The sequence below is a fragment of the Jaculus jaculus genome, chromosome 1 (genome assembly GCF_020740685.1).
Source record: "Jaculus jaculus isolate mJacJac1 chromosome 1, mJacJac1.mat.Y.cur, whole genome shotgun sequence".
In the NCBI taxonomy this organism is placed as follows: domain Eukaryota; kingdom Metazoa; phylum Chordata; class Mammalia; order Rodentia; family Dipodidae; genus Jaculus; species Jaculus jaculus.
In genome coordinates this window covers 149,621,398-149,648,834 of record NC_059102.1, presented here as the reverse complement: position 1 = coordinate 149,648,834, position 27,437 = coordinate 149,621,398, and the positions used below count along the sequence as shown (strand labels likewise).

Genomic DNA, 27,437 nt, shown 5'->3' with positions numbered 1-27,437 from the left:
CGTCTCACAGTGACCCCAGGACCTTTGTGTCACAAGTGAGGAGGCAGCTGCCACTGCAGATGCCAAAGACCCGGGGGGAGGCACCAGCTGTGGAGTGGCTCTTCCTCCTCTCTAGCTTGGCCCCTCTAGCACTGTCCAGATCGGGGCTCGGAACCCACCGTCCTGCCCATAGCTGCTCTGCCTCCCAGCGTGTTTGCCTGCTGTTGCCCTGCCAAGGGGAAGAATGATGTGCCCAGGTAATCACGTCACTGCACCCCAGGCTGGGAACATCCGGCTCTGGCCTTGATCTTCTCTCTTCACTCCTTAAATCACAGGTTTTAACAGCCCAAGGACAGCCATGCGAAAGACTCAAGATCCTATACCATAAGGTAAACTCACGCAGCTGCTAAAAATAAGCCAGGACAGATGGGAAAGTCTGGCTTGGCCAGGAGGGCCAGGCCCCCTCCCCGCCAGAGCCTTAGCTTGTGTGCTGATGGCTTCCCACTGCTGGACTCTGCTCTGTACCCTCTGCTCCTAGAGAGTTTGTTGGATTTTCATGGCTTCCCCCCCCCACTTCTCGTTATGCCCAGCCTGGACATCAACAAGGGGGAAACACTGCTTTTAGGAAGATAAATAACAAACTCCAGACACCATCTCACTTCTGGGCTCTTCAGAGGCCAGAGAGACCCTGAGGTGCTCAGTGTTGGGAAGGTTGGGAGAGAGGCAGTGCCCGGTTCAGAGCCATGTAGGAACCCAGGCAAACAATGGAGTGGGCCCACAGCCACGGTGCCCCAGCCCTGCTGACACGAACTCAGCCTCCAGAATGTCAGTGTGCATTGTCATCCACACCCCTCCTCAGGCTGCCTGAGGCCACGGGCCTGGCCACACTAGCTGGGACACGTTGTGGGCTTCATGGGAGGGCAAAGCAGGAGGAACATACTCAGAGACGAGTCCTCAAATGGTCCTGCAAGTGTCCCCTTAAAACAATTAGTTCTGAGCTGGAGAGATGGCTTAATGGTTAAGGTACTTGCTGGTAAAGCCAAAGGACCTAGGTTTGATTCCCCAGGACCCACGTAAACCAGATGTACAATGTGGCACATGTGTCTGCAGTTCGTTTGCAGTGGCTGGAAGCCCTGGCATGCCCCATTCTCCCTGTCTACCTACATCTCTTTTTCTTTCAAGTAAATAAACAAAAATAAATATTTTAAAAAACCCCAACAATTAGTTCCTAGCTGCCAAAGCTTTCTACCTTTCCTGGGGACCAGCCTGGCACAAGCACTGGGAAGTATCTGGAAGCCAGAAGACTCTCCTTTCCTCCTGAATATTCTCTCATCTGGCACCAGGAATTTTAAAGATTTTTTGGGGGGGTGGTTATGGCATGGGACACAAACCAGAACATGAGGTGGAGCCTGAAAAAAAAAAATCCCACAGAACCATAAAGCCATCGTAAAAAGTGTATGCTATAGAGAAGACTGAGCTTCGTGTTAGGAAATAGCTGGCGGGAAAGGCTGCCCAACATGAAAGCTGGGCTTGGGACATGAAGCTGACCCAGCGCTTGCATGTGCGGTCAGCTGAAGCTATCCCCTGGCTAACCCATCAGGCCTGGGACGAAAACCTTGAAAAGGGAAACCCCTTTGCTCCCCTGTGGAGGGTCCTTACCTGCTCTGACTGTAACCTGCGGCTATGGTATATGTGGGCATCTCTCTTTTTTATTCAAGGCATGTCATTGGCCCTCCTAGAAACGTGTCTCCAGCGCTTTCAGGCCTGTCTTAAAAATACATGCTTACTCAGCCCTAAATGAGACACCTACAACACCCCCTCCAAGGCTCCAGGAATGCTGCAGGAGAGGGGGGCGGAAAAGGATTTATGAGTTGGAGGATGGGGAGGAGTGCTGTGGAATGCAATCATGTGGATATATGGCTGTTATACTTGTGAATTCATAGCGGCTCTGCTTCCTTGCAGAAGCCTGAGCCCATCAGCAGTCCATTATGGATAGGGGATGGACTCATGAGATTCCACTCCTCCCAGAGGAGCCACTGGAGCTAATGGTTGCTGGGAAAGGGGGAGGTCGCATGTTCTTCAGCGGCGAGACCACTAACAGCTTGCCCAGTAAACGGCCCCCCATGCTCATGTAAGCAACCCCAATTTACCTCAGTGGGTCATCAAACATACACACGCTCACGCCCACACACACCACATGCACACACACATCTGCACACTTTCTCACCCAACACCACAATCCGCGACGTCTGATACCATCCTCGCTTTCCTAAATGTGCAATTCAGTGTAACTGGCCTTGGCACGGAGTTTGGGCAGGGTGCCCTGGGGCGGGTGCTACCTACACCTCTTGCTGCTGTCTCTCTGAGTGGCCCTGCCCAGGAGCCCTAATGCAGCCATCACCTGCTGAGGCCAGGCAGGTGCTGTCCCTTCAGCACCGCTCCCCACACCTGCGTGTGTGTGCGCAGGGGGCTGGGCCTACCTAGTTTTTGCATGCATGCACGGAGCCTTTCTTCAAGATTGGACACTCTGCTCTGAAGTTCATCGTAGTCATAGGCGCCAATCTCCTCTTGCAGCTCGTTAAGGACTGACGTCAGATTCTGGGCCTCCTCCTTAAACTGCAATACCAATTTGGCATCGGCCTTGTACTCTTCCAACACAGGAATCAAAGGCCTAAGTTCATCCATTTTCGCTTTTATTGCCTGCAAGGTTAAAATAAGCTGGTTCAGTGCGATGCATGCAAGAACTCGAAACCCCCTGCCTCGGCCTGCCGTTTGCTCCCTATGCGAGGGAAGGGGTGCACACACTCCTGCTTTATTCGTTTATCCTGGTCCCAGTGAGTCAGGAGAGCATATTAAACAGTCCTCAGAACACCAACATATTTGGGAAAGGTCTTTATTGTCAGTTTAGAATGCAACATCTTAAGGTTACATGCGTTAAGTCACATACACAAAGTTCTCTTTTTTTTTTTTCTTTCTTTTCAAAAAATGCATTGACAAGGGTTCAAACTATTCATGAAATGCATCTAGAGTCGCATGCAAAGGAGGATCCTGGTTGGATTCAAGGTTCCTTAGTGAAATGGTGCTAAGGATTGCAAAATAATAGTAAAAATGCATGGTGCAAAAAGCTCTCTGGCTCTTTCATGGGAGTGAACTGCCTCTTCAGTCACTGGAGCATTGAAAAAACTCTTTTAAGTTAGCCCTGCAAGCAAGAAAATGAAACACCGTTGAAAAGCTAGCTCACTAGCCTGCCTTAAACAGATAACCATTAAAAGACACATATTTGCATGGTCACTTTAAAAAAAAAATCACACCTTAATACTAGCAAAACAGCTGCTTTAATAATGGTGAGATTTCCTCACAGCCCTGCCGGAATTCCTTCGTTCAATGAGTAGAGCATGCAAAGCAAAGGCTTATTGTCTTTGTCCCAGAGCCTCAGTGTCCCCACTTTTGGATCTACCTCATATTTGTTCCAGACACCCCATCTTTAGCAGAATCTGCAGAACACAGAAGTATGCCAGTCCCCCTTCTTTTTGATCACTTAAGGTCAAAAATATTTCTCCAAGGTAAACAAGGACAGAGTGTTCACCTGCCCAGGTCAAGAGCACCTGGCTCATTTCACCTCCATGGGATCAGCCTGCTACTATTTTATTTATAATACAGATTTATAACTTCATTAGCTTGCCATTTTGCCTGCCTAATGTATCGCTTTTAAAGGAGAATTAGTTCTTGACTCACGTAGGGAGCGCATCAAAGGATAACATTAGCATAAAAGGACAGGAAGACGGAGAAGCCCATCAGCCATTCCCAGCCTAGTGGCTGTGTAATTTGACCTGTTCATTTACATCTGGGCCGATGCCTAATTAACATGCATGAGTACCTTAATTAAGGTGGCAGATAATTCCCAACTTAGTCACAGCAAACGGTGGGTGTACACATACATACTTGTACATATGTATATGTCATTTCAGGTCAAAGGACCTGGATTCGAACGGCCAGGATTCACCCTCAGATGCAAAGCACTTACCACGAGCTGGACGCCGTGGGTGCCCCTCGCTTTTCTCCCTCTGTCTACAGTGTGCCTTGTCACAGCTAAATTAGGTCAGATGTGAAAAACTGCCCTGAGTGATCCAGGGCCCAGAAATGGCTCTAATCAATTAAGCTAATCCTCAGATAATGTGATTTACCTGCGGCAGCTGTGCAAAGACAACCCCCCCCCCAACCCGCCAATGATGTTCCTTCCTGGCTGATATGCCTTGGCCAGAGGAACCCCACGGCTCGGGAACCCAGCTCCAAGCCAGGTGGAAAGAGATGGGCGGGTGAAGGGAGGGGGCAGTTTATGCTGGATGGGCTTCTCAAGCCCCCCACTTCAGTGGGACTGCTGTCTGTCTGTCCAGGCCCAAGGTGGGTGGCCTCTCTGCTCCCAGGTGGCAAAGGTTTACAAGGAAAAAAAAAAAAAAGAATACTTCTTGCTGGATTTTTCTGGGCCCCAAATCACTATTTTTGTGGAGAAAGGAGAAGCAGGAAGGGAACGAACTCTATTCTTAGTGGAGGATAAGGAAGGGCAGGAGAGGAAGCGGAGTGGCTAGGTGCGGGGGGGGGGTGAGGGGTGGGCATACAGGGACACACATACCTTGAACTGCCTGGCCAGGTGTTGCTTATGGCTCTCCTCCACTTGCTTGAACTTGGATTCCAGCCCTTTCATTTGGTTCTCCATCTTCTCCACATACTGCAGGTCTCTCTGAGTCCGCCTGTCCAAGACCTCTATGGATTGAGACATGTTTTGTACCTGTCAAAAGGGCAACAGGTTCAAGGCAAGAGCTGTAGCCGATGCCAGACGGTTTCATTTGCCTGCGTGGCCGCCACGCCAGCCCTGGGAGCTAGAAATGGCCCAAGCGTGATTTACTCATCAATCACCAGGACCGAGAACTCCCCAAACAAATGGGCTGGGCGATCATTCTCTCTGTCCTCTTCTGGGCACAGAGCTGAGGGTGATTTCTCTCTTGTATTTGGGGTTGGGGCTCTTTTTGTTATTCTCTTTTTGTCTGGGGATGTGAGGCGAGCACGCACAGCTAGAGATGAATAGAGGCTGGATGCTGGATCCACCCCAGGCACAAATTCTCCTTCCTTTTAAATCTCCCTGAGTGTCTTCTGAGAAGGTTGGTGGCATTAAGAGCATAGAACGAAGGGACAGGGAGCTGCTCTCCCAGCTAGGCTGCACGCCTGCCATCCATCACCCCCCACCCCCACAATATCATAGGCAGATGACTGCTCGGCAAACACACACATTCAGAACCTACAGTCACGAATCAGTCACCCAGCAAATGAAGGATGGCTGCTTTACATCCTTATAGGCAGAACTGAATGGAGTGTAGCCTCAAGATGGGCCTTAAATATTCAACAGGATTCCAGAGAGCTTCAAAGAAAAACCGTTTTGGTGTGCCCACCTGCCAGCACGGTTGCATTCCCAGGAAAGCGTTGTTCGCTTAGGTGGAAATGCGCTCCGGGCGCCGGGGAGAGGAGGTGGAAGGCAGCTTGAGGATGCTGCAAGTGGGCCGGGTCATGTTCTCGGAAGCTAATGCAATTACTAGTGAGGAAGGGACGCCGGGAACAGCTCTTCTTCCTTGCTGATTTCTGCTGAGTTTGAAAAGACTCTCCTTCTGGGAGCAAAGTCATCCGGGTAACGACATGGTGAGGCTGCTCGGTAGTCAGAACCGGGATGGGGTTCCCCCCTCACTGTGGGTAGTCAGAACCAGGATGGGGTTCCCCCCTCACTGTGGGTCCACCAGGCCCAGTTAGTACAATCAAGAGGACGAGCCTTTGGAAGGTGAGGAGCACTACTGCTTCTCTCAGCACTTACAGCTGCTTGGAGCTCGGGGGCTTGAAAGCACCATGCAGAAATTCACCTTAATATTACAAGTCTCTGGGGGGGCTGACTTTGACCCTGTCTTTGCGCCCTTTTCTTAGTTTTTTTTTTTCAGGTGTATGTGTGTATGATGTGTGTGTGTGTGTGTGTGTGTGTGTGTGTGCGTACGCGCACGCGTGTGCATGTGGTGGCTAGAGGGCACCCTTGGTTATCATCCTCAGGAGTTCTGTCCACCTCCTTGGAGACAGGGGTCTCTCATCGGCTTGGAGCTCACCAATTAAGCTAGACTAGCTGACCAGGGATCTTCCTGTCTCCACTTCCCCAGAGCTGAGATTTCAGCCGTGTGCCTCCACACTTGGCATCTGTATGGGTTCTGGGGGTTGAACTCAGGTCCTCCCTCCTGTTTGCAAGACAAGCATTTTACTGAGCCATCTTCCCAGCCCCCTGTTAGGTGTTCTATGCGGGGTTGGGTTGTTTTTGCTCTGGGGCCTTTCTCTGCCTGCTCCCCTTGTTCCATCTCGGAATAGCTCCAGCACTTCTTCCAGGAAGTTGTCAAGTTTGCTTGTGGCCCCTCGTCAAGTCCCAGTAAATGCCAGAGCCTCCTGAGGAGGTTCCAGGATGGGCTCAGACACAGGAGGCTGGGCACTACTTGGAAACAACCTGGCCTTCTTGGCACAAGGAGTGTTGGCCACCTCTTCTGTAGGAGACCACACAGTTGTGAGGGCTTTCTGTCCCCCAGGGGGAAAATACTTTTAACAAAATTTAAAGATTAGCCTTTAAATAAATTAAAAAAAAAAACAAACAAAAAACAAGCCGGGTGTGGTGGCACACGCCTTTAATTCCAGCACTCAGGAGGCAGAGGTAGGAGGATCGCCATGAGTTCCAGGCCACCCTGAGACTCTATAGTGAATTCCAGGTCAGTCTGGGCCAGAGTGAGACCCTACCTCAAAAAACCAAAATGACAAAAAAAGAAAAAAAAAACCCACAAAAACAAAAACATATCTATCTTTGTGCAAACAGGTATGTGTGGTATATATGTATGGGTACGTGTGTGTGTGTGTGTGTGTCTGTGTGTGTGTGTGTGTAGGTCAGAGGTTGATGTTAGATGTCTAACTCTACACTCTTGAACTTACTTATTATTTTTTTTCAAGGTAGGGTCTTACTCTAGCCCAGGCTGGAAATCACTATGTAGTCCCAGGCTGGCCTTGAACTCACGGTGATCCTCTGACCGCTGCTTCCCAAGTGTTGGGATTAAAGGCACGGGCCAGCACGCCTGGTGCTTGGCTTTATTTTTGATGCAGGGTCTCTCGCCGAACCTGAAGATCCCGGACTCAGCTGGTTGGCAACTCCCTGTCTCTGGCCCCCCTCCCCCATGCCCGTGCTGGGAGTACAGGTATGTGCCACTATACCCAGCTTCAGCATGAGCTCCAGGAATATGAACTGGGCTCCCGATGCCTGTACAGCCCTCCCTCCAGCCCCTGGAAAGCACATTTTAAAGGTGCCAAGTTACCTGACTGCTTGAAATGACCCATGGTTGACCCCGAATGCACGCTTTCTGGCCAACCACTCAGCCAATCATAATGGATCCTGGGGTCCCACCTAGGGAGCACCTCTCATCAGGGCCCCTCCTACCTCTGTCCCTGAGAAGCCAACCTCATTGTCACAATGCCACCTGGAACCTGGGCCGGTGTGACAGCAGTCGTTACTGGGCAGTGGAGGGGGCATCCAGACTCACCGTCACACACCCGGCCTCTCAAGGTGACTAACCGCTAGCACTCCTGGAGCACTTTCTACGTCCCAGGCCCTGGCCTGAGCCTCTTTCCTCGCACTCTGTCTTCACAAAATCCAGGGGCTGTGCTGAAGCCCATTTGCCCACATGGATGGGACAGCTCAGAGAAGTTAAGAAACTTGATCCTGTCACACAGCCAGCTCAAGGCTCCGGCCTCTGAAGTCTCTGCTCTCAGACTCAGAATGTGTGTTCTTTAGAAGACACAGTTCTCCTTCTGGTCCTCATCCCCCAACGTTTCCCACCTTGGCTGTGTGTCAGACCCTGGAGGGGTTACAGCAGCATCCTGGTGCCTACACCTGTGCCAGTACCCTCAGAGGACAGAAGCAGACTCTTTTGAGTACCCGGGACAGGACTTGCTTCCTCTGCCATGTCTCCAGGTGTGTCTAACCCAGACAAAGAACTTGTTACAGGATGCTCTGCGGGGCCTCACCCCATGGGCAGAGCCCAGGAGCTGGGTGGGACTCCAGTGCTTCCGGTCCAGCCTCTGCGCTGGGCCTGGCCCGGGCCCCCATGCCAGGGGATGAGAGAAGGGCTAGGAGAGGCCCCATCAATGCTGGGCATGCGCAAGTAAGCCAAGGGCCCTCTCCCAGCCAATGCTTAGGCCCTCCCAAAATAGAGTGGCGCACGGCGTGAAATAGGGCTTTAAAAATTTAAGCAGCAACGCTGTGGCCTGCGTAGGCAGAAAGGAAAGCTGTGCGGCCTCATTCCCAGGGGTTCCTAGAGCTTTCTGGAACCAGGTCCTAGCTCTGTACTCCCACCAGGGCCCCCCTCCTGCCTAGGCCCCAGAAGACCCTTCTTAGCCCCACCCCCTTCTCTAGGGTTGTGAATAATTAAAAAGCTTAATTAGGCTCCCATCTAGTTTGCTGTTAATAAATGTTCATGGCTCTGTTAAATGCATTTTACTTGAGCTCTTTTCAAGTGATTTACTCTGGTGCTAAAGATGGCAAAACCCCAAAAACCCAAACCAACAAAAATACACTCTTTCAAGGAGAGTGTGAGGTGGCCATGTGGACACCCACAGCCCTCCCAGGAAGGGACTGGCAGCAACTTGGGAGTCCTCCAGCCTGTGGCCTTCCTGGACAGCTGGGGCAACTGAGTCCAAGCAAGGGACTCCTCTGCTTGAGATTGTGGAGGACTGGTCCCCGGGGAAGCTGGCCTCCACTGCTGTACTTATCTTGTGTCTGCCCCACGGTCACAGAGGACAGTCCACCCCCTCCCCAGCAGCTCAAGGTCTTTGCCTTTTGCAAAGTCCAAAGTCAATCAGCAGCGAATGCCTGGGATTTTCTGGTGGTGGTGGTGCGCATGTGTGGTGTTGACACCATTCTCTCTGGGTGGGAAGGGTCTGTGCCCCAAAGGTACCTTTCTTTGAAGGAAGTAGGGAGGGAGGCAGAACAGAAAACCCCCTTATTTCTCCTTCTCCCCCCCTGGTAGCTTGGGAAGGAATGTGGACACTGAGGTTACATGCAGAATCCTGGGTCCCTGGAGTGGCCTGTATACACCCTTGGGGAGTGGAGGCCAAAGAGGGGGGAATATGGGCCAGTGTCTGGGGCCAGCTCCCCTGCCAATGGGCTCTGTATAGCCTGGAGATGTCAGCCTTCCTCTTGGGACCCAAATTTGTTTTTTTTTTTTTTTTAGTTTTTTGAGGTACAGTCTCACTCTAGCCCAGGCTGACTAGGAATTCACTACGCCAGGATGGCCTTGAACTCATGGCAATCCTCCTACCTCTGCCTCCCGGATTAAAGGTGTGTGTTGTCACACCTGGCTTTGGGACCCAGATTTGGAGTGACAAACTTCATCAGCTGTACTTGAGTCTTGTAAAACTCAGGTGAAACAGTAGAGTCCAAATGCTGCCCCTAGGTGGGTTGCAAAGGAGCACCTGGATGACGCCATGGTAGGAACGCCTGGACAGCCAGAACTGTCCACACAACAGCTGGGGCAGAGCTGCCCTCTACCTCATGTAAAACCCACACGCCAGGCACCCGGGGTCTACCGTCCCCTTGATCCTAAGTCTTCTGGATTAGACCATGAGCATCCATCTTGCCATGTTGTCCCTGGCTTCTTTGTGGAGCCCCCCTCCCCCAGGGACCAGGAGGCAGGTGTAGTCACCATCCCCCGCCCAGGGCTGTCCTCTGGCTTCTCCGTCTCCCCATCTGTCCACTCATCCACCCACTCACTCATTCATAAATACCGGGAACGGGGACATGCCAGGAGAAGCCTGGGACGGGCCCCACAGGCTGGCCAGGCCTCCTTGGCGCTGGCACATGGCAACAAGCACGTGAGCTTGCCCGCCTCCTACATACACTCACCTTCTCCAGTAGCTGCCTCAGCTGTTTTGTGCGGGCATCTCGTGAACACATGGTCTGCTGGGGGGCGACCACCGTGCAGATACACCTGCCCTCACTGTCCTGGGCAGAGCTGTACACTTGCCAGCTCTCCTCAGGGTTGGTGGGCAACACCTGGACAGAGCAGGTGGGGAAGGGAGAGGGAAAGAGAGAAAAGAATACCAGGTCAGGCATTGGAGGCAACTACTTGGTGACACTGCTCATGTCCTGTTCAGCAAGAAGGTGGAAGAGATCGGTCCAAAAGCATATGTTCCCAAGCCTCAGAGGGACAGGGGTGTCAGAAATCAGTGTACCAGAGCATCCGGGGCTAAAGCAAGTCAAAGAAGCAAGATGCCTTGAAGCTTTTAAGATTCAAGTTCAACCTAGGATGTTTGAAGTTTTGAAATCTAACCAAATTGATGCCTGGGGAGATGGGAAGGGTTTGGCAGATGGATGAGGGGGACAAGGCAAGAGAGCCAGTAGCTGGTGACCTAGGGAATCATGACACTCTCCCCTCCTGATCCCCACTTTGCCATTCCCTGGCACTTGGGAGACAGCTCGGGTGCGTGCCTGTGTGCTGAGACCTGGGCGGTCTCCCCGCCCCGGCAGCCTGCCCTCCAACTCCAAGTGGCTCCCACCCATGAGACATTTGGTGGATGTCACCAAACCGCCGGCGACATGCTGTGCAAGGGTCACTCCCAACGTCAGTCCTGAGGTTTGCCCAAAGACCATGGAGAAACCAAAAATTGTTGCGCATCTGGGCTCCCCTGCAGCCCCTCGAAGTAGCTCTGACCTCCAGAGAGAAGGGACCACAAGGCCTCGCTGCTCCTGAGCCCACGCCACACACCCTCCTGAGCCCGCAGCCTGCCCACTGTTTCCAAGCCCTTTCCTGGCATCAGTCACCTCCCTGCTATTTTTAGATGGGGACAAGGAGGAGGGCTGGGCAGAGAACCTATAGTAGTGATATATTCATCTCATTCATTTCCAGCCCCGGCAGCTCAGGACTCGGAGGCACAGCAAAGTGGTTAGGAAGGAACTGATTTTAAAACAGCAGGTGGGGTAGACCAAACAAGGGTCACAGGTGAGGGTCACGTCACCAAGACCCAGCATGGAGCCCCGAAGAGCAGAAAGGGAGAAGAGATGAGCCTTGTCCTTCACCTCTCCTTTCCACTGAGAGGGGAGGGCCAGCACCCCGCAACCTGCTCCGACTACCACGCAAGTCAGCCCTGTCCAGAAGACCTCCTCCCCTCCCGTCACTCCTCCTCCCCCAGCTAGAGTCCAAGAGATTCGACTTCAGAGGCCAAGAGAGAGGGGTGGATGAGGGCTGAGGAAGCACACCAAGGGACGGAGTGCCTGGGCCCCGCCCAGCCCCTCTGCATCCTCCTCCTCCTCCAGTGGACTCTTGAACCTTCGCATGGGAATGGGGAGAGAAGGGTAGCTTGGGATTTGGGGGACACCAGTGAAGCCACGAGCTCAGCGTTCATCCCAGAGGGCCCAGTCTTGCGTGCACAAAGTAGAGCGGAGCAAGTGCTGGCTGGACAGAACCCACCCTGGGGTCTAGAGGCGCCTCCACTCCTTACTTGCTGAGTGACCTTGGATGAGTCCCCAAGTCCCCAGCCTCAGTTTCCTAAGCTTTTCAACACGGACTTCCTAATATTAGTGAGTGAAGACTTCCGAGCGCTCCCCCCCCCCACCTCCGCCGAATGGTCTTCCTCAGCCCCTCGAGGGGAAGCATCCCCCCGGAGGCGCAGGGGTGTGTGGGGGGTCACGCCCCGTCGGCAGTCAGCGCTGAGGGTCGGCTCGCGACCCCTGTCCGGGGGAGCCCCCGGGGCATCTGGCCCTCCCAGGATGCCCCATCCCGCCCCCGAGCGAGCACGGACCGGGAAGACAGTGGGGAGGAGAGGCCGCGAGGGCGGGCGGGCGGAGGGCGCACTTACGCCGGTGCTGCGGTCGAGCGTCCCGCCGCTGGCGGCGGACAGCCGGGTGGTGTTGAGGCCCACCAGCGAGGGCAGCGTCTGGGACATCCAGTTGGTGATCATGGCCATGGTACTGAGCACGACCCCGATCTTGAGCAGCGGCACCGACATCGCGCCTCCAGTCGCCTCCTGCGCCCGCGCCGCACCGGCGCCGGCTCCCGCGTCCCCGGGCAGCCTCAGGCGGCGGGCACCGCGGCGGGCAGGGGCGCCCGGCCGTGTCCCCGCGCCCCCTCCGCCCGCCGCCTCCCGCCGGCCACCGCAGCCCCGCGCTCTCCGGCCATCGTCGCGCCGCCGCCCCGGGCGCTGGGAGGTGGCCAGGCGGCCCTGCCCGCCTCGCGCTGCCGGTCCGCGGTCCTCGCGCGCTCCGCCGCCAAGAAGGGCTCACCGGGCTCTGAGCGCGGCGCGGGCTGCGCGCGGGGGCCGCGGCCGGGAGGCGGGGACACGGCCGGGCGGCGGCCGACGCAATCTGCCCAGGAAATGGGTGGATTTTTCCTCTGCGCTCCGGCTCCCCGCCGCCCCCTGGCTGCAGGCAGTGAGGTCTGCAAACCCTGCCGGCCCGGGGAGTTGGAGTGACCCGGGAGGACAGACAAAACACAACCCCAGATCACTAAACAGTCCCGCGAGGCGGCCCTCCTGGGTCCACTACCCGTCCCCGTTCGCTCTCGGCCACCTTCCCCGCCCTGCCCGGCGGCGGCGAGAGCTCCTCAGATCGGCTGGTGGGCACCGCGCCACCCCTGCTGCGGGGTGTGTGTGTGTGGGGGGGGGGCTTCCTCCCAGGTAGATTGCTCTCCACCCAACCTGGGTCGTGGCCTGGACCTGCGCAGAGATGGAGCTCCTAGGCCTGGCGGGGGTTTCTAGTGCCAGCGCAGGGGTGGAGGGATGGGTGTAAAGAGAAGACGGTCCCCTGGAACGCTGGGGCAGCTGTCTCAGGAGGAGGGGACACAGCTGGCCATTCCTAGCAGGGATTACGGGGTTTCTGAAGCGCGGTAGTAAGGAGGAATGGCTGTGTGAAGCACGGGGTTCAGGTGAATGTTACACCCCCCCCCGCCCCCCGCAGGAGTGAATGTAGGCTTGGGGCTCAGGAACCACACCCACGAGTTTGGGTGTGGACTTTGGGATGAGTGAGGGGAGGGGAGGGGCGGGGCGGTCTGGCTCTGTGTTGAGGGTCATGGATGGACGGGTGGCCTTTTAAGGGACAAGACAGGCTGGAGCCAGGCGCTCCCGGTTTTCCACCTTCAACAGCACCTGTACTAGGACACGAAATCTCAGCACTTTTTTTTTTTTTGTACTTTGCAGCCGCCTTCAATCCTGTAGGGTACCATTAAGCAGTCTGGCCCTCGGTAAGGAAAGCGCCGCCTTCAATCCTGCCCCCCACCCCCACCCCAGCACTCTTTTCCAGAGGGTGAAAGTGAATCCCTCACCTGGAAGGAGGTTTGGAAGAGATGCTGAGATCAGGGGAGCCCTCCCTGGTGCCCGCTGGGAAGGACACTGCACCTCCCTGGGGCTTTCCTGTGCTCAGTTCCCATTGATTGAGAGGACTTCCATGACAGCCAAGATGACTGTGGCTCGAGGGTTGGGTGTGAGGATCAGCCCTAGCTCGAGAAGTCCTCACCCCCCTCACCCCAAGTTGTTTCTGTGGTTAATACAAAGCTTGTGTGCTACGGGTCTGGGTTGGATGCCAGCAAATTGCAACTGTTGGGGAAGCGCGCCACCTCCCAGTGCAAGCCGGTACTGCAGCCTAGCTCAGAATCAGCGGGATCCAAGTCAAACCGGGCTGGCCTGCAGGAGTCATCTTCTATGGAGCGCTCTGGCCGCCTGTTCTGCCATATTTTACACAGATTCAGGGCCACAGCCACGCCTTCTCAAATCTCACCTGCTTCTCACTACACAAGGTCAAGGACCACTGATTCTGCTACAAGTTCAAATGCAACACAGTCCACAAAAACCCTCAGACCATCTCAGAAGCCAAGATGCCCCCCCACCCCAGACCCCTGTACAGATGCGACACAGATCACAATAGCTCACCATGGCTAGGCGCTATTGTTAAACCTTCCCTGCCACCTACGGGGCAGGTGGTCCCTGGCAAGGCGGCCACTCGATTGATGGCTCCACATACAGATGCTGGATTCTCCTCGCCTGGGGTCCAGCCGGGTTCTGCTAAGCACAGGAGGAGGTGGAGGCCCAGCTAAAGCTTTTGCCTTACCTCCCCCACCGGCACCATGGCCTTTATGATAGTGACTCTCTTCTCTGAGACGCCATTAGTGAACCAGCGCGGGAAGAAACGTGACATGCAGCAAAAGTGACTATCATTGTCACCTACTGTGCAGGTGGAAAACTATGTTGAGATGACCTCAGCCAGCATCCACAGCCGGGGTTAGATGTGAGGTGTGATGCCCTCAGAGACCTCCATGGTCACTCCAGAGCTGCTGTCAGTCAGACCCTGGACAAGCGGTGTTGTTGGAGCAGTTTCACTGCTGAGTACTAAGAATAAAAAGAGCTCCATTCTAGGGGTTAGGACTGGTGGGGGCAGGGGAGGCATGTGACCTTACTGATTTGCTTTTATTTCTTTTTTCGAGGTAGGGTCTCGCTCTAGCCCAGGCTGACCTGGAATTCACTATGTAGTCTCAGGGTCGCCTTGAACTCAGAGATTCCCCTACCTCTGCCTCCCGAGTGCTGGGATTAAGGACGTGCGCCACCACATCCGGCCCCTGACTGATTTACAAGAATGGTTGGCTTGGCTTTAGGTCAGTAATGCCTCACAGGATTGAGGATTGGTGCTGTGAATTTGAAGAGCTTAACTTGGTGGAGTTTTGAAAGGAAATGGAATCTGAGCTGTTGGCAACAATGGAGCTCAAGACCCAGGATCTCCAGACAGTCTCCAGTACTGCTGGCCTCGGGACTCTCACCCACCCTCTGGGGGACGGGCCATTAAGGGCTTGATCTGGAAATTTGATTCCCCAGGTAGTACAGTTCGCCTGAGCCCTCTGACAGGTTGGGGAGCCAAGGGGTGCACTGCTCCCCTAAGGACATGGCTGAGAGGCATAATGCAGTTGATGGTGACTCATATCGAGCTCTCCAGATGGGAATTGGGCTGTGGAATTCCTAAGATCCCTGGGAACTAAGTTGGCTGGGGAGGTTAAAGCATTTATCTAGATGGAAAGTAATGCCAACCTTGATACATGTCCAACAAGGTCAGCGCCATGTTGTTTGCAGTCAGAGAACGGAAGAGATACACAGGTTCAACCCCCAACAGAGACTGAGAACGAAGCAGGGGCGTACAGTGAATGTAGTACTAGCCTTCCACCTCCAATTTGCACCTGAGCCTCTCACCTGCCCCCCCCCCAAGCTGCCGACCTTCACCTGGGCATCTTATCTGCACCTGAGCTGCTGGATAGGCACCTGCGACGTTTTCTCTGCACCTGAGCCGGTCACCCACACCTGAGTGTCTCACCTGCACAAGAGCGGTTCTACCTGCATCCGAGCCTCTTACGTGCACCTGAGATGTTCACCTGCATCTGAACTGTTCAGCCGCCGTGGAGCCTATCTACCTGTGTCTTAGTCACTCTGCTTGTACCTGAGCCACTCCCCTGCATTAGAAGCCTCTCTCACCTGCCTAAGCAGCCCGACATGCACCTGAGGAGCGCACCTGCACCAGATGCTCCCTACCTGTGCCTGAGCCTCTCTCACTTGCTCCTGCTCACCTGCTTCTGAGCTGCTGCACAGGAACTTGAAGTGCTCCACCTGTCCTGGAGCACTCCACCTGCACTTGTAAGGAACTGGTGCATTCATGCAAGTCGCTTCCAGCTCCCCACTCCAAACCAAAGTCCTATCCAGATTCTGCAGGAGGAGCTCCTGTTCCTAATAGGCTGGTGAGGGTCATCAGGGAGTGACTGGGTCCAGCAGGCCACACAGCACTTGCCTAGAGAGCCCTGTTGAGGAGAGCGGGCATCTTCATCAAGGCATCCGTGGTGCCAGCCAACACTAAGTATTCCCAGGGAGGAACTTGAGCCCCATTTCCACACGACTTCCCCTGCATAGTCATCACACTGGCAGAGCAGGTGCTGTGCCCAGATGGCCCTGGGGATTTGCCATACACGATGCCACTTGATCCCCCACAGAATCCCGTGGGGTGGTGCTACTGCCGACCACACTGTACGTGTGAGTGTCTCAGCTTCAGAAGTGACCAGATCCGGCCCACATCATGTGGTGGGACAGCCTGTTCCCACAGCCAAACCCATATGCACGGTTGCGTCCCTGCCTCTCAATGCTTTGGCACCACTCAGTCTCCCGAGTTCCAGGAGTGGTGTTGCCTGCACAAGGCTCAGAGGCCTGGTGGCTTCTGGTATCGGTCAGAGCCTTCCATGGCTCTTGGCCTTGAAGCTTTGAAGGACAGGAGGCAGCTCGTCCCTACACAATTCCTGGTATCAGCCTATGGTGCTGTCACCTGCCTTGAGGCGTTGTGCCATTCTCTTTCTGTCCGCATGCCATCTTCTTACAAGCTTTGGCCCGGACTCTGCACAAATTCGCCAGATCCTATGAAACAACAAGGGGGACCTACCTCTGCAGTGCCCATCCCACAGCTCAGAAGCAAAGCTGAATCTACTCCCTGGGAAAGAATCTTTCCGCCCTCCTGCCAAGGCTGGCACACAGGGGTGTTAGACAATCACTAGATGCCACCGTGACCAGGAACACCCACCAGACTGGCACGGCCTCACTGTTGGAGCTTTGAGGTCACAATGTGAGAAGCTGCTCAGGTCCCAAGGTAAAATTAATCAGCGGCCACTTCGAGGGAAGCAGGTCTCCAGGTCACTCCCTAATGCTCTCTGTCAAAGGAACAGCTTTAAAGGACAAAAATCCAGATGGCACTGTGCAGCGTTAATGTGCATGTCAGTCGTGGGCTATTTTCAAATAGTTTGTGATGAATAGAGAGACACAGAGAGAGGCAAGAGAAAAGAGAGAGAGAGAGAGAAATAAAAACTAGGAGGGAAGTAGAAAAAAAATTGGGGCAGGAAAGAGGAAGGAAAGACAGAAAGATACACAGAAAGGACAGAAGGAGACAAGAGATAGAGAATAGATAGAAACAGAAACATGGACAGGCAGAGAGAAAGAGAGCTAGAAATAGAGAGGGCGAGTCAGAGGTGTGGAGACAGAGACAGAGGACGGAGATGGAGAACTCAGAGACACAAAGAACAACAGAGGTAGGGATAAAGGCACAGAAAGAGAGAGGGCTGGAGACAGAAGGACAGAAGGACAGAGAGACAGATATGGACATGTAGAGAGTGATAGCTAGAGGGATGCAGAGAGGTGGGAGAGAGAGTGCTCACACGGACAGAACAGTCTGTAGGATGAATTCCCGACTCTCCCAGCAACCACAGAAGGTCTCGTGGGCAGCCGAGCCACACATCTGTCTCCTGCATTCTCCTCCCTGTGGCCTCTGGGATCATAGGTGGTGGGGGCCCTTCTTCCTCTCTCTCTTCCCCTCCCCCCTGCCCCTCTGGCTCCATGCATCCTGCACCGCCACCTGTGGGCCAAAGATCTCCCCTCACCCCTCGGAGCCCTCGCTTGGTTGTGTGCCGTGCCATTTTGTCATGTGGCAAGCGAGAGGCTGGTGACCTGAGAGATGGTCACGGTCACGTTTATCTTGGCAGTGCCCTTCCTCCCCATCCTACAATAGGAAGGGAGCTAGGAGCTCTCCTCCTCTGAGGCCTGTGGGTTGGAAGACTGAACTGGCTTTGTCTGGCTGGCCGTGGGCAGGAAAAGCCCCGTGGCCCTCAGAGCCCTGTATTTGGTGGCGAGCAAACCCAGGGAGTGGATGTCCTCGTTTTTCATCCCTTTACTTTCCACCTGGCTTTGAGCTGCTCCAGTCTGACAGAGCGACTGGGAGGCACATCCCCTCTAAGGGGAGACTCTGAGATGCCAAAGGACAGGGAACCTCGTCTGCAACCCTTGACCACTGAGTCCCACCTGTTCTCTGCTCATCCTTGGAGCTGAATGCCCAACTGTCCCCATCCCAGGCCCTGTGTGACATGACCTGACCCAATCCTTTGTCCCTCTATTCTAGCACATTCCACGCTGCTTTCATAAATGCCAGTGGCGGTTTTGAAGTGTATGTCTTCTCCCTGCTGACTATCCTACTCCCATTCTTGGGAGTGCCTTTCTTTTTCTTTGTAAAATATTTCATTTTTTTAAAAAAATAAAAATACATGTCCATGGGAAGCACAGCCCCCAGTTTCCCGAGCTCCCAGATGAACTGGGTCTCAGGTTGGGAAGTGGCACCTTGCAGAGCTCTGGTGAGATAACTCAGTGTCTTTTTTTCTCAGAACTCTGGTTTCTGGAGCTACAAACATTGTACCTTCCCAGCTGAGAGAAGTGTCCGTAGCTGAGGGCAGCCTGCCTGCCTTCTGTGGGAAGAGCCCGGGGCCCAGATGCGAGTTAAATCATTACTAACTTCTAGGAGTCCACCACAGGCCCAGCTGCCCATGTAGAACACTTAAATGTGCTGGAGAGGGCTGGAGAGATGGCTTAGCGGTTAAGCGCTTGCCTGTGAAGCCTAAGGACCCTGGTTCGAGGCCCAATTCCCCAGGACCCACGTTCGCCAGATGCACAAGGGGGCGCACGCGTCTGGAATTCATTTGCAGTGGCTGGAGGCCCTGGCGCGCCCATTCTCTCTTTCTCTCTCTGCCTGTCGTTCTCAACTTAATTAATTAAGCAAAAAATTAAAAAAGCAATGTGCTGGAGATGAACACCTTGCTCTCGAGGATACCTGTTCTCTAGGCAGGGGCTCCCTTCCCAACCGTCACCCTCCGCTGCTTGTCCCTCGCTGCAGTGATGAGCCGACGCTGGGCCTCGGGAGCTCTTCTCGGCTCCTTCTATCAAAGAACCCGTTACCCCCGCATCGCCCTGTCCCGGGTGCTGTTGACAGACACAGGACCCAAACCAAGCCTTCGTGCTGACCGCCACGCCCAGCTGAGTCATGAAACCAGTTCAGAGGCTGGGGGACTGGAGCAGCTACAGACGTATGTGGGATGCCGCAGCTGCTCTCATGCCCGTCAGCACGGACGTTGGCAAAGGGGGTCTCTGTTTCACTGAGTCCTAGTAAGCGTCCTAGCTACGTGGGGCGCTTTGAGAGAGATGATCCTTTTCCATGTGTGTATTGTGTGTGGTGTGCCTATTCATGTGTAGATGCAGGTATGTGCGTGCACATGTGTATGCATGAAGGTGGAGGCTAGAAGCCTGCGCTGGATGTCTTCCTAAGTCATTCTCCACCTTAATTTTTTTGAGACGGTCTCACAATGAACCTAGAACTCACTAATTTGGCTAGATAGCTAGTCAACAAGCCATAGACATCCTCTTACCCTGGCTTCCCTTGCACATGCCACCATGCCTGGCATTTTCCGTGGCTGCCGGGGATCTGAGCTCGGCTCCTCATGCGTACAAAGCAAAGTCATGTGTGGGGGTTTGATTCAGGTGCCCCCAGAAACTTAGGTGTTCTGAATGCTAGGTTCCCAGCTGATGGAGGTTTGAGAATTAATGCCTCTTAGAGGCAGTGTATTGTTGGGGGTGGGCTTATGGGTGTTATAGCCAGTGTCCCCTTGCCAGTGGTTGGTGCAGTCTCCTGTTGCTGTTGTCCACCTTAGGTTGGCCAGGGGGTGATATCCACCCTCTGTTCATGCCATTGTTTCCCTCTGCCATCATGGAGCTTCCCCTCGAGTTTGTAAGCCAAAATAAACCCTTTTTTTTAACCCCCAAATCTGCTCTTGGTCAGGTGATTTTTGCCAGCAAAATGAACTTGGCTGCAACACTGAACTATCTCTTTGGCCCAAGAAAGATAATTTCCAACACACCTGTGTTCTCTTTTATTTTTACCCTCACACACTGGAGCATCACTGGTTTACAGTGGGCATCTCCTTCTTTTGAGAAACTGTACGAAAGCTATTCTCATGCTGGGGACCACTCTGCAATGGGCAAGTCCTCAAGGGCAAGGGGTATGCCCACTCAGACCACTGGACAGTATGGAAGTACACTCAGTGACCAAGGTGGGCACTATAACCTAATCTGAAATGCTAGGAAATCCACATCTTCCTGCCTCTGTCTTGGAACTCACTGGTCATTTGCTGTTATCAAATTGGTTATTTTGTTTTGAGACAGGCTCTTATTCTGCAAACTCCAGTTAGCCTCAAATTCTCAGCAATTCTCCTCTTCAGCCTCCCGAGTGCCTGAGACCTGAGCTGCCACGCCCAGCTTCAGATGGAGTGTGGGGGGGCGGGGGGGCACTAGAGTCTAGAACAGAATGTGGAGAATCCTCCTGTAGCGCTTCTGTTTCCTTGAGACAGAGTCTCTACTAAAGCCCGAGCTCCGTCTTTTGGTTAGACTGGCTGACCAGTAAGCCTGAGTGAATGTCCTGTCTCTATACTCAACACGGGGGTTGCTGGTCACACCCAGCTGACTGTGCAGGTTCTGGGACTGATCTCAGGTCCTCGTATATGTGCGGAAGCAGTTTTACCCACTGATCCATCTCCCAGCCCTCGTCACTGGATACAAGAGACATCTGGGCCAGGCCTTGGTTCAGAGCAAACCGACAGCTTTGTGGAACAAGCAAGAAGACACGCCTATATCTACAAAGAAGCCACCTCTGTTAGTTAGCTGCCACACGGACAGTGGTCGTGAGCTTTAACCTGCGTGTGGAAAGAAGCAGATGGGGTAGGTCACATGCAGGCAGCACTGGTCCCTTCCAAACGGCATAGAGATATCAAGTGACAAGGCCAGACCCGTGTGTGTCCGAGGCCTGGGGACCTGGTAGGAGGTGACATCTACTCCTTAAGTGCAGGCCCTAGTTATGACTTCCCCAATGTTGGGATGCTGAGGGGATACTGAACTAACATGTAAGCCCTCATGTTACACCGAGAGACCGAGGCGAGGAGCTCCCCGTGTGCTCTCGGAGGCTCCTCAGTTTCTGAGGGAGAGGCCTGAGCCTTCGTGGGGGATGAAACCCCAGCCTCGGAGTTCTGATTCTGCAACTCGCTCCCCCTTGAAAGCCAAGTCTCTGGGTGGGCCACCACAGAGCATCTGGCCATATGACTAGAGAGATGTCAGTGGCTCTGCTATGCACTTCTAGAGGAAAGCGTGATCTGAGGGCAGGGCAAGCGCCTCCTCTTCCTGGCGCCTTGTAACACTGACTTGTTTCCTTGTTTATTTTTTCTGTCTTAACAGGCACCTGAATTCAGGTGTCCCAAGTGTCAGACAGAGCCGGGGCTGCCCTTGAGGGGGCAGGGTGCTCACAGGTAACTTACCCTCCCCAAGCCTCAGTGTCCTCATTTCAAGAATGAGGACAATAACCCCAGGTTGCAGGGACGATTATGGCATGAAAAAAAAAAAAAAAAAAAAAAAGCAGGCTCACAGCTTGAGCCTGACACCAGGAAGGCCGGGACAGCGCCAGCCCTTGGCACTGGCTGAACTTCTGGTGTCTTGAACCCCTGGGGAGAGTTTCTCACATGTGTAATAATCTATAAAAAGTAAAAAAGAGGCTCTTCCCCTCAGTGGTGACCGAGGTCGCCTGGCAGCTGTGACAGTCAGTCAGTCCACGGCTGCTATCTAGGTACCCGCAGGACCCATGGCGTCTCTCAGGGCCGGAAACCGGCTCCTCTCCCTGCCAGCTCAGCTCGTGGTTGCGGTGTATCTAATTCAGTGAGGCTGGTAATTAGTTTTGTATTACTTTGCACGGTGATGTTAATACTGATCACAGGGCCTGATAACTTGAGCAATAAACACCACTAAGGCAGATAGCTGCTGGGTTTTTGACAGGGGAAGGCTGAAGTCGAAATAAGTAGCAAATTGTCAGGTGTGGGGGATTCACAACACGACCATCCTTATTGTCCCCAAGGAAGCCGGCCCAATACCGTGGCTCTGAGTACATATGTCCAGCTCCAATGTGCAAAGACAGAGTAAGTCCCATGTGTTCCGAAATAAGGGCTGAAGAACAAGAGCCTAATTCTGCCCAGCTCCCTGTCATTCCATTTATCAGGGGCTCTGTCCCCCAGTGCTGACTGAGCCAGATGATGGGATAAAGGCTGGTGGGGGGAGGGGCAGGGAGAGGAGGGCTTGGTAGATGGACAGGGTGTCCATGGGACCACCTGGCTTAGAATCAACAGGATTCCAAGATGTGAAGTCAACATGGCTTACTCTGGAACCAGCGCCCCACCCACAAGCTGCCCTGCCCACGCACCTGCCCCATTCACGCAATCTGTCCTCTGGTGTGGCCAGCCGCCCAGTGTTGGCGAGGGCTTATATCCACAACTCCATGCAGGTCTCCAGAGTGGCAAACAACCCACCAAGTTTCAGGCCCAAACATACAGTTGTCACTCAATAAAGCCAGAAGGCAAAGGGCACCCTGCAGCACATGGGGATGTTCCACACCAATGGCAGATCCGAGGGGGCTGGGCAGATGTGACGGCCACTGGCAAGGGTGCCACTTTAGTCCTAAAGTGAACCAGACGCCCTCAGCACACAGCGGAGGAGCACAGAGTATGAGAGTCGAGGTTGCACAGTCCTTTGTCCACCGCAGCCTCTGTCCTGCCTTCTTCCTTCATTTTCATCTTCCTGCCTGGGATTCACCTACAGTCACTGTGGGGACCCGGCTGGAACGTCACCCTTCTCCTTAGCCAGCGTACTTCATGAGGGCAAATCTTGTGTCAAACCACATGGCAAAGCCTCAGGTCTCCCCACAGACCAAGTCACCCCCAGATGCCAGATGGCAATAGCTTGAGTTAGTTTGTCACTGTAAGTCCAGATATGATGGGGTTAAATCCAACCATTTGGTGGCCAAGAAAAGCTTGTTGGAATAAAGGGCGAGTGCCAAGATTCAGGAAGAGGTTTGGGGGGTATGTGGTGAGGTTAAAATCCTAGAAGTCATCTAGTTTAATCCTCCTGGTCCCAAACAGATGGAAGATCAGACTCTGAGAGGTTGAGAACCTGTGTCAAGGTCACCCAGCCAGTGCTTACCCAGATGGGAGTAAGAACAGAGACCCCTGGTTCAAGGTCATTGCTACAGAGCCTCCCAGCCCTTCTCACACCACACACACAGATCATGCTTCCAGCTGAATGGGGGCTGGGTGGGCTGTGGGTGGGTCTGCAGCTCTGGGATCCCCAGTCCTGCTCCCACCCCAGGACTGAGATCAACAGCTCAGCACCCAATGGGGCATGTGATGATGTCACCTACGTTGCTCCTCAAGGAGCGTGAAATGCCAGCCCTTAGTTGAAAATCACAGAGCCAAACCGCACCATGTTGTCTTTCTGCCTGAGGACAAAGTTCACATGGGCCTAGGGCTTTGCATATGGCAAGCCGTCAATCAGTATTTGTCATGTGATTGGGTGGCTCATCTTGAGCCAGCTGTTGGGAGAACAGACGGCTAGCCCGTGCTCTTTGTCCCCACCTGTCTGCTTCGATCCCGCAAGCAGCCCTCATTGGGGACAGGTATGATGTGTCTTGGACCGGCTCCTGTGTCTACAAATTCAGTACCCTGGGATCTTAGGTTCCATCCCTTGAAGGAGCCAAAAGATAAGGTGTGACACTTTTCTTGCTGGAGAGGTGGAAGACAAGCTCTTCCCAAGGCCTGGAGGTGTGTGAGTAGTGTCACTTGTCACTAATCACACTGGGATTAAGAAAGCAAAATTCCTGGGTATGGATACCTTACGGCACTTTCAGACTCAGCATGGCCCAATCCTACACCCCGGGTGGTCTATGCTTACATCTGTCCCCAGTTTTTCTGGAAGGAGAGCCAGGGTATATCTGAGGGCTTGGCACAGAGCCAGCTCCTCTCTGACCCTTCATGGACTCAAGCAGTTGGAGGGATTTTGGCCCTATTGAGCTGGTGCTGAAATCCCATTGCTAGCAGGGGTAACAGGCTTCCAAGGCAAGATTCTTCAGAGACTGGCCTGGGGGAAGGGAGGGCCCAAGAGAAGTGAGGAGGGGAGGCGCATCCTGGTTGAATTGAGGGACACAAACCCTAGGGAGATCCTGTGGTGACTCCGTCTCAAAGAGTGGAGCCTCCCAGGCAAGCAAAGAAAACAATTCTAGCCACAGCGGAGCCTGCTGGCTGCAGGAGCTGACCAGGGTCCTGATGGCAGCCCGCAGGGGAGAGGGGCCCTGAAGGACTCAGCAGCGAGCTGAGAGCGCGGGCTCCATTAGCATGGATGGAAAAACACCGCCGCTTAGACAAAGCCTCTAATTGAAGTTGAACCAAAAGTTTCTCCCCCGGACAGGGGGAGTCTCTGAAAAGACACAGAGTGGCTCTGGGAGGAATCGCTCCTTCTGGTCGGACAATGCAAGCAAGCTCAGGGGCCTACATCCTGGAGGAACTTTGGAGGTGGCCACTTCCTGGGCCACCCGGAGCCAGCCATTCTTTGCCATGATGTGTCAGTCAGGTACCACCCTTCGCAATACAGCCCACTGCTAAGCAGGTCCTGTGTGACTATTTTCCACAAACATGTGCTCATTCATACATGCATGGGTACATGCATGTATGTGCGTGCGTGTGTGTGTGTGTGTGTGTGTGTGTGTATGTGTGTGTGTAGAATTCATTTGCCCATGCCCTGTGCCCAGCTAGCACCCTGCCTTAGGCTTTTCCCACAGGGGCTAATGAAACTCCCCGAGGCGCATGGAGCCTCTCTAGGTGTGACTGACCAGCTGCCCAGGAGGCACCAGTCAGGAGGCACAGAGGACAAGTGGGACAATAAACCCCGCTGTCACTTTTGGGTTGAGTTTGGACTGTACATTCTGGACAGAGCCATTCGAGCCAGCAAGAGCTTCCAGGTGAACAAGAGAAGCTTGTTCCAGAGTCTTCTGTCTGTGGTCCTCCTCCTGCTCTAGCGCCTTTCCATTCCCTTTGTTGTCTTTTTTACACACACACACACACACACACACACACACACACACACACACGGAGACAGAGAGGGTCCAGGCAGTTGGGGTTCGGGCCAAGGAGGCAGGCTGCCCATCCTCATCCTGAACTTGCAACTCCCAAGGGTCAGAGACTCAACTCAGAGCCCCGCCACAGCAGCACCACGGAAAGGGCGTTTTAATGTCACTCCCCAGCAGCCCAAAGCTGGCAGGCTCCTTGGAGCAAGCGAGCCACCCGTGCCAAAGCAGCATCCCAGCTGGGAGCTCACAGACAGCGCCCTCCCAGACCTGCCTCCCCAGCTGCATCTTTAACATGGAGAATATCACCCCCTCCACACACGCTCATTGTTCCGGGATGACGAGTGCCGGAGATGCCCAGCGTCCACACACACACACACACACACACACACACACACACACACGAGCTCATCGCTCACGCCTCATGCCCCACATGTGGCCACAGCCCCTCAAGCCCTCTACAGTCAGCCGACTATGAACCTGCCCTTCCAGTGCTCCGTGGCACCATTCCCAGCTTGGATGGAGGGCCCCTGTTGACCCAAAGGGAGGGACGGCCACCGAGGGGGGTGTGTAGGGAGGTCGGAGTTAGGTCCCTCTGCTTAGGACAATGCCAGAAGACTGGGCTATTTCCTCTGCCTTCTCCCCAGGTGACAACCACAGCAAACAGTTCCCCACCCCCGCACGCTGCCCTGAACTTCTCGGTGGGAGTGGGGGGGTGGAGGGGGATCCTAGGAGAGGGGCCAGCTATGCCCCTCTGGACCAGGGCTTAGAGGGTTCCCCACTTCTCGGTCGGCCTGCATCCCTCCTCCCTCAAACCCAGGAGCAGCCGGGGACCCGGGTCCCCTTTGCAGCCCTGCAGACCACCCCCGAGCTGGGCACGGGGTAGCTCCCCGACTTTGCCCGGGCTTCCGAGTCTCTCTGGCCCTGGCAGAGGAAAATGGCGTTGGACGCACGTACTTGGGTGAGTTCGGTGCCCATCAGGAGAAGGACGAGGAGGCTGAGGAGCTTCCTGGCCGGTTGCATGTCTCGCGGTCCCTCCGGGGTACTGGAGTGCGGGGGGCCTGGGTGCAGCGGGCCGGCGGGCTGCGCTGGGGCTCGGGCTCGGGATGGGGCTCGGCTCGCGCTCCAGCGGCGCCTGCTCAGCAGCCGGGGCGGACGGCACGCGGGCTGTGCTGCGCCGAGCCTCCGCTCCGCATATTTATGGTCCGGGTTCCGGCGCGGCTGTGGCTCCCGGGCAGGGTTGGGCCGGCTGGGCGGGGGCTGCGCCTGCTCTCCCCGCTCGGCGGATCGCTCGCTGCTCGCGCGCCCCGGGCTCGGGCGGAGAGGCGCGCCCTGCGGAGCTCGGCCGCGCGCGCCCGGCTTGCGGCGGTGCCAAAAGTTTGCGGGGCGCGGGCGGGGGCGGCGCCGAGGGACCCGCGCGCCCGGCGGAGGGACTCGCTCGCGCGGGGAGGAGGGAGGGCGGCGGCCGGCGGGGAGGCAGGCTGGGACAGGATGTGACATCAAAAAGGCGGGGGAAATTCAACTGGGCTAGGCAACTCCATGCTGGCCTGCCTGAGTCTAGGGGGCTCTGAGAGCTGGTGGGGACGCTGGACCTAGGATGCAGTCCGGGGACCACCGTGTGGGGAGGTTCTGGGAGAGAGGAGCTAGGGTGGCATCGCCCGTAGGTAGGGCGCCTAATCTGCACAGGTCCTCAGAGGGGCTGGGGTGGGGTCTTTAAGGCTTAGATGTTTCCAGAAGCAGAGGCGAAGGGAGGACTGGAATGCAGGTCACCTGGGACAGCGAGGGGTCTTTTCCTGTCCCTGTCGGTGGTCGGCCAGAGGTTGAAGGGAGCAGGAAGGTGCCGGGTTCTGCCCCTAGGTGGGGCTCGGGACAGGAGTCTGTTCTTGGGTAAAGTGTGTGGGACACACGCATGCTGATGGGGGTTCATCATTAGGCAGTGTGTGTGACACACCTCTCCTGGTATCGGTGACTCGCTGGCTGCGGTCGGGGCCAGGAGAGAAACTCTCCAAGAGCGCTGGGGCTACCAGACCTCTCCTGGGCCCAACCTGCCCTTGTCCTCTTCCCATTCTCTGAAAGCACGACCTCCATCCGGGAGGCACCTCCATCCTTTTCCTGGTACTTACAGCCTTAGACCATGAGGACCTCGTCTTGAGGCCAGGTTTGTTTATTTAAATTCTGCACTTGGGGAGGAAGCCTCAAGGGACCTCTGTTATCCTGAGGAGCTCTGGTTGCCAGTGGCATCTCAAAACATCTTATTCATCTGCTCCCTACTGTTTGGCCTGCCATCTTTGGAAAATAAGATGCATACAGAAAATGTCCTGGGACAAGCAAGGAGAGAGCTACAGAGCGCGGGGGGGGGGGGTGTCGCAGAGTCATAAGTCATACCCTCTCACGTCACAGGTGAGATACTGAAGTCTTGGGGTGCTGCTTACTCAAGTCACATAGGGAGTTTCGGAGCAAGCTCTGGGGTAGTTCCTGTAGGGAAAACGTGAAGCAGCTGGGCTCCCAATGTGGGGGGGGGGATCACAGCATGGGTCCTTTGAGAAGAGAAGGTGGCATCACGTCCCTTTGAGGGGCTGCACCAGGGGACTCATCC

General features: G+C 54.8%; 1 protein-coding gene across 3 annotated transcripts in view; it reads right to left on the bottom strand.

The window, feature by feature from the left end:
• Window positions 1-25,973, bottom strand: part of Olfm1 (olfactomedin 1) — a 41,560-nt gene extending 15,587 nt beyond the window's left edge. The window contains exons 1-4 of one of the 3 annotated variants that reach the window (XM_045137090.1): window positions 25,799-25,973; window positions 9,938-10,087; window positions 4,610-4,765; window positions 2,460-2,679 (exon numbers count right to left, since the gene is read on the bottom strand). In XM_045137090.1, coding sequence (XP_044993025.1) covers window positions 2,460-2,679; window positions 4,610-4,765; window positions 9,938-10,087; window positions 25,799-25,864 — 592 coding nt within the window. In that variant the 5' untranslated portion in view covers window positions 25,865-25,973. Of the gene's footprint in view, window positions 1-2,459; window positions 2,680-2,856; window positions 3,179-4,609; window positions 4,766-9,937; window positions 10,088-11,889; window positions 12,066-25,798 lie in introns of those variants that run through there. The other 2 variants (XM_004654067.3, XM_004654068.2) reach the window with 2 other exon arrangements.
• Between the last annotated feature and the right edge of the window lie 1,464 nt (window positions 25,974-27,437).